General features: G+C 49.8%; 1 protein-coding gene across 10 annotated transcripts in view; it reads right to left on the reverse strand.

Annotated features, from left to right (window-relative positions):
- NCAM1 (neural cell adhesion molecule 1) overlaps window positions 1–13,950 on the reverse strand; it is an 82,167-nt gene that overhangs the window by 5,723 nt on the left and 62,494 nt on the right. For 9 of the 10 annotated variants that reach the window (XM_015649807.2, XM_019008928.1, XM_019008926.1 and 6 more), the window contains 3 exons: window positions 9,370–9,494; window positions 8,188–8,368; window positions 260–467 (listed from right to left, as the gene is read on the reverse strand). In XM_015649807.2, coding sequence (XP_015505293.1) covers window positions 260–467; window positions 8,188–8,368; window positions 9,370–9,494 — 514 coding nt within the window. Of the gene's footprint in view, window positions 1–259; window positions 468–2,292; window positions 5,644–8,187; window positions 8,369–9,369; window positions 9,495–13,950 lie in introns of those variants that run through there. The other variant, XM_015649810.2, reaches the window with a different exon arrangement.

Raw genomic sequence — 13,950 nt, forward strand, 5'->3', positions numbered from 1 at the left:
ACTGGGATGTCCAGCACTGGGATGACTGGGATGACTGGGATGTCCAGCACTGGGATGTCCAGCACTGGGATGTCCAGCACCTATTTGATGGCTACCAACAGGAACGAGACAAAAAGCCAGAGGAACAACTCCAGAACCTTCCTGCAGGCCCCAAGCAAACCCCAGCCCCTCCCCAGGGAGATGAGGGACCCCCGCTCCCCGAGGCAGCTGCTGTCCTGCCAGGTGGGCACACAGGGAGGCATTTGGGGGCAGTACTCACGAGAAGGCCGCCTTCCCCTCCTCCATGTCCTTGCCCTTGGCCCCGGGGCCGGATTTGCCGCACAGGTTGACGGCGATGCACATGAGCAGCCCGCACTTGTTCAGGAAGTAGCAGGTGACATCCACGGCCACCAGCAGCGCCACGAAGACCACCACGAGGATGCCAATGATGGCAGCAGTGCCCAGCCCCGAGGCAGGGCTAGTGCTGGCTTCAGAGACCACGGGAGAGAAGAAGAGAAGGCGTTCGGGTTAACATTTGAGGTTCCAGGGCTCAGATTTGGCTTAAGTTGTTTTTTTTTGGGAAGTCCACCCTCTGTCAGCCCTGTGCCATAACCAGTGCTTTACCCTGCCTGAAAGGATGGACCTGAGGGGGCTCTTCCCATCCCTGGGAAGCAAACAGCAGAATCTCCTCCTGCTTCCCTCCACCTCCTCCTCCTCAAGAGGAAGGCCCAGAGTGGCTCTGGCACTGCCCAACCCTGGCCCAAGGAGCGGTGGAAGCAAAGCCCAGACTCTGCAGCAGGATTTTTCCTGGTGGGATACAAATCACTGGGTGACAGTGGTGGGAACTGGGTTAAACCCTTCCCAGGGGCTCAGGTGAGACCCAGCTCTCCAGAACCTGCTCGTGGCCCCCCAGCCCCTCACTGTCCCAGCCCCTGGAGCCCCAAACCCTTGGAATCTTTGCTCTGCAGACCCCCCAGCAGAGCCCCTCCATCCCCTCAGCCCCATTTATGAGGACAGGTGGAAAGAGCCTTCCCAGGGCTCCAGACAGAGCCACCCCCTCTGCCACACATTTGAGAACAAACAGAGAGGAGTTGCTCTGTTTTGTGACCCCGAGGTGGACCAAGGAATGCAGATTCCAGCAGGACAAGTAGAGAGAACCCCTGTGAGGCACCTGACCAACACCGGCATCACAGGTCCAGCCCTGGGCAGCAGAACATCGTCCCACAGCCCAGCCCCTGCCAGCAAGCTGAATAAAGACATGAATTAACCCCCCTCTGATGCCTGCAGGGAGTGAGGAGGACGTGGATTTTCCCTCTTCTGATGTGTTTGTGCTCCTGCAGCTGTCACCCCTCCCAGGCAGGATCCCGGGATCAGACACCCCTGGGTGCCTCCAGAGCTGGAATTTTCCCCTTTTGGGAAATTCCACTCACAGCAGGGTGCTGCTCTTTGCCTCCTCTCCCCTCCCCAGCTTTTCCAGGAGCTGTCACCCCCCCAGATTCCTGTTCTGACAGGCACAGACCCCTCTGCTCCCCATCGAGCTCCCCTCCAGCCCTGCCCTGCTCCTCTGCCCTGGCAGGAGGATGATGGAGCTGGGGAGAACCAGGGCAAGCCTGCAGAGGAATGTCCCTGTTTTTGTGCTATTCTGGGATTTTACACCTCAGACAACGAAACTGGGCCGAGGTAATTGCCTGCAATTTGGGTTTCTAGGCTGGTAAGAGAGCCCTGCAATTTGCAGCAACTTTTGAACCTTTTCCATTATTAGCTGTGGTTTCATAAATCCCAATTCATGGTGTGAACTGATATTCCAAACCTTCCAGGGACTGGCAGTAAGGAAACAATATAAAAATCCTCCACAACCCCATGAACTTGGGAGGCTCTTGGTGCTGCCTTTCTTTTTCCTTGTAAAGGGATTTTGCTGTTCCTATAAAATGCAGGAACCACAGTGGAGATTATTCTTTTCACAGACTGTCCCATCTGATTAAATTAAATTGGTCTACAAATACTTTCAAGAACCATTCCCCTCCATCCTGTAGCTGGATTTATGTTGTATTTAATGAAACTAATACTTAAGACATCCCTGAAGGGTTTTCTGGGACCTAAACCAACCCTGTGTACAAAAGAAATGTATAAATAAATGGGCTGTGGAGCAGCTGCTCCCACTGTGTGTATGAAATAAATGTAATAAACTGATGTTGGACATTTCTGACCTGATCCACGTCCAACCCTTTTGCCATTCTCAGGACTAAGAGGAACAACATTTCCCCCAGTTAAATAAGGAAACACAAACCATTAAAGAACTTCTGGAGTCCTTAATTCTAAAGAAGTGAAGAATTTATTAATTACAAATTACGTCTTTCCAACGGAAAACGAGCTTCCTGCAAGACTGGCTTTTCTAATCCCCCTCTTTTTACAGTGCACAGGAAAATCAGCCAGCAGTTTTAGTTTCTGTACAAAAACTGCCCTGGCAGAGAGAGCTCAGCTGTGTCTTCCCAGAGGGGTCTCAGCTACACAATGTCCAGGCACAGGCAAAGAGACAAAAAGGATGGAGAGGAGCAGGAGGGACTCCAGGCATTTCAAAGGTCCTACAGGGTTTGGCAAAAGAAAGAAGAACGGACAAAACAAATGAAAATCCATTCTGTGCATCCAGCAGCAGAAGAGAGAAGCTCTCTGCTCTCGGTGCACGCTGAGAAGTTCCCTCTGCACGAGGTTTTACAGAGCTGCTCCCTCAGACACCCCCAGCTCACCCTGGGGACAGGGACCCTTCTCTGCCAGCGGCAGCAATCCACAAATCCACATTTCAGCATCTGTGAGGGAGCACACAGAGCCTGGGGCAGGGGGGATATCCCACAGCTCGCTGAATTCCTGCTGGAACCTCAGTGCTCTGCTCCTCCAGGCTCTGCTGTTTCCCTGGGACTGTCCTGGGGATGTCAGGGGATGGAAACACCCCAGAATGGGCTGGAAGGGACCTTAAATCCCACCCCTGCCATGTCCAGGGACACCTCCCACTGTCCCAGCCCTGTCCAGCCTGGCCTTGGGCACTGCCAGGGATCCCAGCTCCTCTGGGAATTCCATGCCAGCCCCTCCTCACCTTCACATGCAAGAATTCCTTCCCAAGATCCCACCCAACCCTGCACTCCGTCAGTCTGAAGCCATTCCCCCTTTCCTGTCCCTCCATCCCTTGGAAATAATCCCTCTCCCCTTTTCCTGTCAGCTCCTTCAGGTCCTGGAAGGTTTAGGTCACCCCAAAGCTTCTCCTGCAGGCTGAACACAGAATGACACCAAAATCCTCTTTCCTGGAATAAATCTGACCCCACTCCAGCAGCTCCAAGAGTTGGGAGAAGTTGTTTTAAATTAAAACCTTTTAGATAAAACCTTCATTTTATTCCCCAGCACCCTGGAGGTGCAGACACTTGCAGGTGGAACAGGGAGTTCCCAAACCTTCCTGCCCATGAGAACAGCCAAACAAAGCCCTGAAAAAACAACTCTGAGAATGTGGAGGGGCTTTAAAAACAGTGGGAACCCTACAAGGCTCTGCAGCCCCTCACACACACACAGGAACTGCAGCTGGCATGAAAATCCCAGTGTTTGAGCATCTCCTGCTTCCAGATCTGAATCTCTGCCTTTTCTAAAAACTCTATTTCAATTTTATTTTACTCACATCAAGGCCTAGGACCTTGGACACGAGACCTGGAGGGTCTGACAGATCTGTGGTACCTGGTGTGTTACAAACCTGCACAAAACAGTGCTAAAAACCCCAGATATGCTCCTGATTTCTGCAAACAGGAAGAAGCACTTTTTGTCTGTGTCCCAAGCTGGATGGGCTCCTGATTGCTGTTGGGTTTGGGATTCATTTCAGCCCCATTCATGATGTCTCAGCTGCTTGCTCTGCCTCAGAGAATCTCTCCTGGGACAGACCCCCTCCACAGGGGCTGCTCTCTCTCCACTCCACACCAAGTTAGAGAATTTTAATAACTCTGATTTTGGTGAGAAACATCTCAGCCTCAGGCAGTGACCTCCCTCTGTGGGGAAAGCCACAAAAAGCTGATTCCAGATCTACAGCGAGCTCAGTTAATCCAGTTAGAGGGGAAATCACACCACTTCTCACACCATTTCTTAGCATCAGCATTATTTTGCTGCACTTCAGCAAACTCCAAAGCTCTCACAAAGTGTCTGCACTCTACAACACTGGAAATGAGGGGGTTTTGTTAAAAAAAAATAGAAATCCACAGGCTTTTTGTGTGTGACACCTGCACCAAATTCTCATTTACAACACAGACAGAAAAGTTGAGAACTGATAAAGAACGAGGCCTGAACAAACACAGCAGAGCAGGAAAGGCAGAGTCAGACACGAGTGGGGACAGGATTTTGTTTGTCCCTGTGAGAATTCTGTCAGGAAGATGAATCCCACCCAGCTGGGAGGGTCTGAGACATTCTGGACACACAATTCAAGGGAGAGCTCCCTGATTTTAGGACAGCATCAGAGGGGATGGATTTCCTATCCCAGTGGATTTCCTATCCCAATGGATTTCCTATCCCAGTGGATTTCCTATCCCAAACACTTCATTGGGGTTGTTGTGTCGGATTTTTTGTGATTTTTTTTGTGTGGGGGGGGATGGGGATGTTCTGTTCTTTTTTTTTTGTTTATTTTTCTAAAGAAGCAAAGCAAAAATCATCTGAAGTTTGCTGAGGGAAACTGCCAGGATTTGATAACAAAGCTGGCTCTAGTGCACCAGTTTAGACCATGGATTAATCCTGTCACACGCACAGTTAACCAGGAATATTATTAAGGATCAGTAACAATAATTCTGCTGCTCAGGTAACTCCATCCAAGCTAAGATTTTTCTGTTAGAACAGCGAGGAAAGGGATTTCTCTGTGATAACACAGCAGTGGAAATCCAGGCAGCGTTAGAGAAGCACTGGGAATTTGTGTTCCAGGAGGAATCTGCACACGAGGGAGGGACAAGGAGTCGCCCAGGAGGAGAAGGAAAAGCAGCAGTGCCCCCAGTGTGATCCCAGCAGATGTTTCTAGTCAGACCAGCACAGCAGGAAAACCTTCCAGACATTTCAATCCACATGCAAAAGCCCCCAGAGACATCTGGGCAATCAGCAGGATGGTCTCTGACAAATCTTCTCTTTCTTTTTACAGTCTGTGGGTTTGGGTTTGTGGATGGGGCCTCCTTTTGCACAAGATCAGCACCAGATGTGCAAAGAAATCAGTAAAAAGCAGGATCTTAAAGGCTTTCAGCATTGCACCTTCCTTTGATGAAAACAGCAAGCAAACAACACCAAAAAAAATCTTTCTTTACAGCCATTTAAAAGGGCAAAATCATTACAAGTAACAAAAAAAAAATGTTAAAGAGAAAAAACTTGGCTTAAACCTTTTTTCCTTGTTACAAAATACTGACTCTTTCAAATTAAACATTTTTTTTTAAGTGTTCTGCATTTGTTTCTTTTTTTTTGTTTTGTTTTGTTCTCTGAACTGACACGATCCTCTGAAGCAAAGTTATCTCCTTCCACACCTTGGTGGGACCCAGGCCTTCCCAAGCAAATATTGCTTTATTTGACTCTTTTTTTTTGAAAGTTTCTAACAGAGCAAAAGCAGAGTCACTGCAGAAAGAAGCAATGAGACAAAGGAGGACGACGTTGATGGACTTCCCAAGGTCGCTGCAGGCGCCAGACAATGGTTCCCAGAGGGGGGAATATGGTTGTTTTAAAAACAAATTTGGTGCATGTGGCAAGCGTGGATGTTCCCCGTGAGATCCAAGGTGACCATGGATGACAGACATAGGAAAGGAATCGGGGGGAAAAAAGGGAGAGGGGAGGGAAAGAAAGGAAGAGAGGAAGAAAAAAAGAAAGAAAAAAGAGAGAGAGAGAGAGAGAGAGAAAGAGAGAGAAAAATAGATAAAAAAAATTAGGTCATAAATACAGAAAACATAAGAATCAAAGGTTTATTTAATCTTGTAAATTAAAATGGCTCAGGGTTCAAGGAGCAGCACATTCACCACAAAAGGGGCAGAAGCTCAGCAAAGCCCAAAGCTGCAGAGCAGGGTCCAAGGCAGGGTGGGTGGGGTTTGCAAGCAAATGAGATTAAAAATGATGGGACAGAAGGGGCTCAGCGAGAGACAGGGAGATGTGTCTGGAGCCTGAGAGCACAGCCTTTAACAGGGAAAAAAGGAAAACAAGAAAAGCTTTGGTGCAGCAGAGAATCCACCTGCCTGTCCCAGCCCTTCCCCAAAGCCTGGATAAAAAATCCACATTATCCTGAAGGAGCACCAAGGTCTCAGGAATCCTCTGACTTTGCCATTTCAGCCTCCCAGCTGCTTGGGAACCACTCCAATGTGATTATTATTATTATTATTATTATCATTATCATTATCATTATTGTTATTATTACTGAAAATAACACCCTTATCCTTCCAGCCACTCAGGCCTCTGCACAGGTGAGGGGAACAAAGGACTCCACACAATAAAAGCACATTTTCCTGCAGGAAATCCCTGGTTACTGCTGTCAGGCACAGCAATGGCTGTTACAGCACTGCCTCTGACTCCTGCACAGCTCATCTGAGAGAAAAACACAGAAATGCCACGGAAACAACGAGGAAAGGAACACACAGAGCCTCCTCCCTGCTGCAGTGTGCCAATAAAACCTGTGGGGCTGCACAGCAGAGGAAAAACCAACCTGTCCCTGCAAATACTGCAAATATTTCCCCCAGTGTTTTCAGTCTGGGGAACACCTTGGAAGGCCAAAAATGACCAAAAACCCAGGAGAACGAGTCACAAACCCAGCAAGAATCACTGCACAAGGACACAGCCCTGTCTGAGGAGCTGCTGAATTCCAGCCCCTGAATTCCAGCCCAAAACTGCTTTTGTTTTGTGCAGCATTGGAGGGGCAGCCTCAGATCCGGCCCCTCCTGTGCTTCACACCAAGCTAAGTGAGGAATAACCTCAGGGGGACCAGAAAAGTTTCACCTCTGGCAACAAAAACTGGGTTTTCCCTGGGTTTTTGAGGGTCCTGCATGTGTTACATGGATTTAAAGGGCTCAGAGGGGGAGCAAGGATTAGAGCTGTTGGAAATGAGAAGCACAGAGTGAGGTGTTTAATGAGTTACTGAGGGTCCTTCCACCCAAAGCTACGCCCTGGTCAAGCACCCCCAGCCTCTCCTTTGCCCCATCTCCCTCCTCCTCACTGCCAGTCCCACTTTTCCCACTTTTTCACCCATTTCAGTGCTCCACAACACGATCTGCCTCAGCCAAGGGGGACTGCAGCATTCCCACAGGGGCTGAGCTGTCCCCTTCAGCCAGGGAATGGGCACAGGGGAGCAGGGACTCAATTCTCGGGGAAAGACTGAAGGAAACTCGCTGGTTTCAAGAGAAAACATGAACAGAATGAAATCAAAAGTCAATCCCTTCAGGATGGGCTGGCAGCACCAACCCAGGCTCAGCATCCCTGTCTTTAACCACCACAACTTCCATGTACAGCTACTCCAGCAATCCCATCCTGACATTTTGATTGCTTTGTGTGGATTTCCCCCCTCTTTTTTTTTTAAATGTCCACATCTAGAAAAGAAATCCTAACTGTCCTTCCAACAGATTGCCACAAACTGCTCAATTTCAGTTTCCCAGCTGAGAGTTCTGCTTGGTTTCTGCAGGAATTGTTCTTCTCCCTCACTTTATGAGCACACTAATAAGTACAGTCTGTTTTAATTGCTTCCAGCAGCATCCTAAAGCCTTTGAGTTGTTTTTTCCTAATGCCCTCCTCAACACTGGATTGTGATGACTGTCATTTGGTAATTTGAACTGAAAAATGCTCAGAGAGAGATTTTCACTGCCTTCCCATCCAACTGCCAGCAAACTCCTGACACTTCCATTCCTGCAAGGATGGACAAAGCAGGGAGGGAGATTTGGGAAATCTGCCTTGTGAAAAGCAGAGCTGAAGGGCCTAAAACAGGAATTCCACTTTCTGCTCCGGGTAAAGCTTTTCCTACCCAACACAAGGAGCCAACACCCCCTGGGAAGAGCCAGGCAGGGATTTGCCAGGGAGCACTCCCACATCCCTGCCACAGGTATGCACACAGCCACGACCCTCAGCTCGGGGTGGGGAACCAACCATGAGAGGATGGGCTTCAAGCAAGCGAGCTGTCAGGGTTACTGGGGCACATTAGGGCGGCTGTGTGGCATTAATGGGCAGGAGGAGGCAGAGCAGCAGTACCTGGGATGACGGTGGGCTGTGCCGAGGTGCGGAAGGCGTAGTGGGCAGGTTTGGATTTGCCCTGCTGGTTCTCAGCTATCACATACACCTCGTAGTCAGCGTTCCAGTCCAGAGATTTCAGCATCACGTGGTCGCTGCCCGACGGCAGCCGGATCTCGGGCTTCCACTCCGAGGAGTGTTTCTGCAGGGAGGGACAGAGCACACCTCGCCTCAAGGTTCAGCTTTTGTGTTTTCTGTGCTGGTACCTAACTCTGAACTCCACACAAAGTGTCAGCGAGTTCTCCTCCCAGCTCAGGCACACACAACAATCCTTCCCCAGCCCCACAAGCAAGGGCAGCGCTGCAGCTCCAGCCCCAAAAAGCACAAGCAGCAGGGAATTGAGGAGAGCAATCTGGGAGGATGGGACTGCATCACCTGCAGCTGCAATTGCACAATTCACCCCGAGATGGAAATGGAGCAGAACTGATCCGAGTGTGAAACTCCTGACCCGGGGCCCATCTTGGGTGGAGCCAGGGCCGGGCTCTTGCAGTGCCCAAGGTGATCCTGTGAAGGGCTTTTAACAAATCCCAGCTTTATTCCTTTAACTCTGCTCCAGGGAGCCTCGTGAGGCATCAGCCAGGGCCAGGGGCACCCCAGGGGCTCAGCAGCGCTGTCACCCCACACAGACACCCCCAAAGGGTGTCACAGCACGGGGCCAGGCTCTGTTCCATGTCACAGCATGAGGAGCAGTGGCCACCAACTAAAACACAACAAGTTCCACCCCAACGTGAAGAATTTCTTCCCATGGAGGGTGGCAGAGCTCTGGAACAGGCACCCATGGAAGGTTTCCCTCTCTGGAGACATCCCAAACCCACCTGGGCACGTCCCTGTGGAGCTCCCTCCAACCCCAGCTACTCTGGGATTCAGTGACACCATCACATGCCCTTGGGCACAGAGGGTGAGATGCCAAAGCAGCCTCTCTCCTGCTCAGAACCCTGTTCTTTCTGACAAGAAATCCCCTCACCTCCTCCTCTCACTTCTCCCCACCACTAAACTATTTTCAGAGGGCAAAAGCTGCAAGTTGTGCCAAAGTGCTCCCTGACATCTCAGCACTCACATTTAAAGCAAGGGGGTGACAGAGGTTTCTGTGCTGACTGCAGCCCCTCCCCGAGCCCAGGGCAGCCCGGGCTGTGCCACACTTACAGCTTTGTACTTGATCAGGTAGTGCCTGATCGGGGAGCCACCATCGTCCTGCTTGATGACGTTCACTTTGATGGAGTTGCCATCTTCTCCTATGTGGCCTTCCAGCTTGGGGGCACTGGGTTCCCCTGCAACAACATTCAGGGTTATTTGTGGAAAAAATAAACAGGCATTAGCAAGGAAAAAGTGCTCATAACAATCACAAGAACGTTTTATTATCCTCAGCTCAGGGTATGAGCTGACCCAGACACAGAGGGCACCGTGTGTCTGAGGGAAATATTTGCCACACCCAAGTATTCCTTGCATTTGAAACACCAAATTTCCATTTTTGCATGTGCTGGAATGGAGCCAGAATGACACACATCCCCCCTCCCCAGGAAAATCCCAAAGCAACGAGGAATTCCTCGCTGCTTTTGTTGTAGGAACTGCTGTGAAACACCTGCTCCTGTGGGATGGGATGTGAAGAGCACCACTGAAAAGGACCTTGTGCCTCTCAGACAGACCCAGGGCTGCACTCTGAATTTGTTTAGGGCTTTTTGAGCTGCTGGACCACTTAAATGAGAGAACACCTGAACAGAACCCCAGAGCACATCCCCTCTTTCAGCCTGCAGCAGTGGAACTCCAGTGGATATTGGAGAGATTCAGAGAAACCCCTTCACTCTTCTGAATAACCATTTTTTGGAGAAAAAGGCTATCATTTCCCAAAGTGCACCCTGCCACCAGCAGGAAATGGAAATGTCCCTTGCTCCTGCAGGGCTCACTGATTCACAAGCCCAGCTCCCACACTGCTCCTCCTACCCAGTCCCTCGGAGGATCCCAATCCCACCCTGAACCTCTGCTGAAAAAGCCAAATGCAGAAGGTCTGATCCCAGATTCACAGCCCTGGATCTGTGTCCAGCTCCTCATGGCCAGCACAGGCACTCCTGAGTGGCCACAGGAAGCTTCACCTTCCAACATCCTTCCAAAATTCATCTGCAGAGGAATTTGAAGTCCTTTCACTCCCTCCTCTCTTTCAGAGGAACAGGAGCACAATTTTTTGGTGAAATACCAATGGGAAAGCCTAGGCTGACACTGGGATTTAAGATGAATCCCACTTTGCTGCACTGTTCCCAGAAGGGAATCAATCTCACTCCAGGGGTGTGGGACACACACATTTGTGTTTAACAACACAGCAACTCCTCTGATGGATGTGGAGAGGCAACACTCCTTTTTTCCAGGTTACATTTTGCTTTTCCAAATCCTCTCCTTTGCCTTTATCCCCTTATTGCAAGGCTCCCACAGCCCCTGGACGTTCCAGCTGTGGATTCCAGCCTGGGACAGCTTTCTCAGTCTACACTGAACACAAAAAGGTGACACAAGTGTGGTTTAAGGCACAAATAAACAGAAAAACTTCATCCTCACCTGGGCATACTGAACACATCAGTTAAACAAGCAATGTTATTTTCCTCAATCCCAAAAGACAAACACCACACAAAGCCCCTGCCTTTGACTGTGGAGCTGTGTGGCAGGAGCCATGCTGCAGGAGGTGTCCTGGACAGCCACCAGGAATTCCCAGCAGCAGCAGTGCCTGGCTCTGTCCCTGTGCCCCAAAACAGCTCCCAGGGGCAGCCCCGAGCCCCCAGAGCCTCCCCAGGGCAGCAGAGCCCCGTCCCTGCCCTCCCTGGGCACAGGGACACATCGAGAGCAGCATCTCCCTGCTCCCTGCCCAGCCTCACACACAATCAGCAATGAGGACAGAGATCTCTGAGTGCCAGGGAACACTGCACCTACACAATCTGACCTTTTATCTAACACAGCCTGGAACCTTGTTCCCAGTGATTGAGCACCAAGACTAATAAGAACATCCTTTGAAAAGATGCTTATTCTCCATTTTAAATGTCAGAGATGCTGCTGTACTTTGCACACAGCCGTTCCCATGATTAATTACCCGCTCAGCTGAAACTTTCCTTCCTTTTCTTCACTTTGAATTATCTAATTTCTAGCTCCTGATTCATTCCTTCCTCCCCCCAACAGCTTAAATTCATTTCTGCTTTGAGAAACATTTCCCTTTAAAGAAGAGAATGCTCCTAAGTGCTGAAAACCAACAGGTGGAGCAGTGCAAGCCCTGGTAAAGCACAGTTTTCTCTCCAGAAATGTGTGTTTATTTCATTTATCTCAAGCAGGTGGATGCAATCCAAACACAGGGCTGTAAAATGAAAACTGGGTTAGTGTGTCAAACAGAGGAGGAAGAAGTTTAGTGGGAAAAGTTTAGTCCAGCAGAATCAGCAACCCTACAATGAGTGAAGATGTGAGTAGCTGGAGAGAGAAGGTGGTCAGCAGGAGAAGGGGCTCATGCTCAGACATGCAGAACAGCAGGGCAGGGGTGCCCCATGCCAGGGCAGAGATCAGCCTGTCCCTCCCTCCTGAGCCCTTCCCAACCTTTAAACCAGGGGAACCCTTTGAGGACCCCACATGCTGCTGCTGCTGCTTGGCTGGGTGAGAGCCAGCAGCTCCACACAGCCCAGATTTCCTCTGTTTGAGCATCAAATATCGGATTTAAATCCTCTCTGTGCAGAAGGGACGCAGGACCTTGTGCTCCTGGTGGTGATGCCGAGGGACTGAGGCTCAGCCATGCCCAAAATTCTCCCCAGGACAATCAGCAAAGGAGAAAAGGCCCCAAACAGGAGCTTTAGCTGTCAGAGTTGCTGTGCCCTCCCTCCCACAGCCTTCGCTGTGCTGGGAAGCCAGGACAGCCCAGCCTTGGGCTCCAAATGAACCCAGGGAGACCCTGACCAAGGAAAAAAGGATTTTTCTCCAGGCTCCCCAAACCTGCTGGTGGCAGGGGAGCCGAGGGCACTGCTCTGAGCCATTACATTTCCAGTTTATTTTGCACCCACTCCCTGCTAAGCCATCAGCATGCCAATCATCTGCTGCTGCAGGGGAGCAGGAAATGTTTCCTGGTATCCTCTCAACCCTTTGGTTTCTATTCAGGGCTTCCTTGTCCTACCACTGGTCTGTGGGATTTCAGAAATTCTTGCTTTTACTGTGTTTTTCAGAGGCTGCCACAAGCACCAGGAGTGGAAGCAGCTTGAGGTGGGGAGAAAAGAGAAAATTAAAAATCAGCACTTTAAACTGAGATTAAATCCTTGCCCAGCTGGCAGCAAGGAAAGCTCCTGCTCCCTGTGCTCAGAGAGCAAAACAGGAAAATTCTGCAGCAGAGGAAGGAGGAAAAGGCTGATTTCTACCATCTTTGAGCACCACATGAACAGGGAACAGACACCAGGGAAAACCTTTCCACGAGGGGAAAACCAGAGCAAGAACGGGCTGGGGGTCGGGGTGCACACGAGGGGAGCAAACAGCAGCAGCAGAAAGAAGGAACACAAACAGAAGGTGCAGAAACGAGACAGGAACGCCTCCCATCCTCCTGGAATTCCAGCAGAGAGGGAAGAGACCGGGGCAGGGGCTCTTCTGTGCATGCACTCATGTGGGAAGGTTACTGGTGTTAGTTTTGTTTTCCTGGCAAACCCCAGCCTGATTCCTTTCCTGGGGGTGATCCCAGACAAAAAGGTGATTCCAGAACTCCTGGATTGTAAAAAGCCAATTCCTCCCTGGTTCTTACAGTTCCTCCTTTGGCTGGGGCAGCAGAAAAGCAGGAGCTTCCCTCCCTCCCCCCGCTGAGACTGTGCACAGAGCGAAGTTATAAAAATCACAGGAATTGTTCCTCACCACCCCACACTTTGCTGGAGGCTGATTCCATCTCCACAAAGTGCCAGGGTCAATCATTTGCTTCTTGATTTGCTGGGGATCAGCAGCTCCTGTGAGCTGAGCTCAGGTTCAAGCCTTGCCAGGCTCCCAGAGCCCCCGTGGGAGGAACGAGGGGCTCTGGCAGGAGAAGAGCAGCAGCACCTCTGCTGAGAACTGTGTGAGGTCTGGCTCCCCCAGGAACCCTGGGTGTGCTGTTTCACAGGATTTATATCTAGAATTTCACATAGAGAGAGGATTTTATAGTAGCATTTTACAGAGAGGGTATTTCATAACACAGCTCTCATTCGAGCTACGCTGAAGTTTTACTCGCAATATTTATTTCTTAAATCAAATTGTGACATACTCCAAATAATCAGATTTCAAAGAACTCAGGATTATTCTGGAAGGCAACTTAACACGTGCAGTGTGGCTGTGTGCACATATCTCTATATAAATGTGTATTTTATAGGGTCCAAATGCTGCTAGAGCAACAGGAGAGAGGCTGCTCCCAGAGCCCTAATCTCCCATCCAATTCGAGTCTGTGCTTGGTACCCCGAGAGGCAAAAGCATTTTTGGCCTTTGGTGTTAATTCCAGAGGATTTTTAGCACCTTCCTAGGAGAGTTCCTTGCTGGACTCTGAGAATGAAGAAGCAAATGACTGAGCCAGGTGATTTTTTTTGTTGGTTTGGTTTTTCCCCAGCTCAGTGCAGAGGACTGAAGTCGAGTTCTTCCCATGCAGACAGTGACGAGCAACTCTTCCAAAAAGGCTCGGTGGGAAAGGATTTTTTTTTTTTAAATTTTTCTTTCCTTCTTCTTTTTTTTTTTTTTTTTTTTTTTTTTTTTTTTTTTTTTTTTTTTTTT

This window comes from Parus major, chromosome 24 (assembly GCF_001522545.3).
Source record: "Parus major isolate Abel chromosome 24, Parus_major1.1, whole genome shotgun sequence".
NCBI classification, from domain to species: Eukaryota; Metazoa; Chordata; class Aves; order Passeriformes; family Paridae; genus Parus; species Parus major.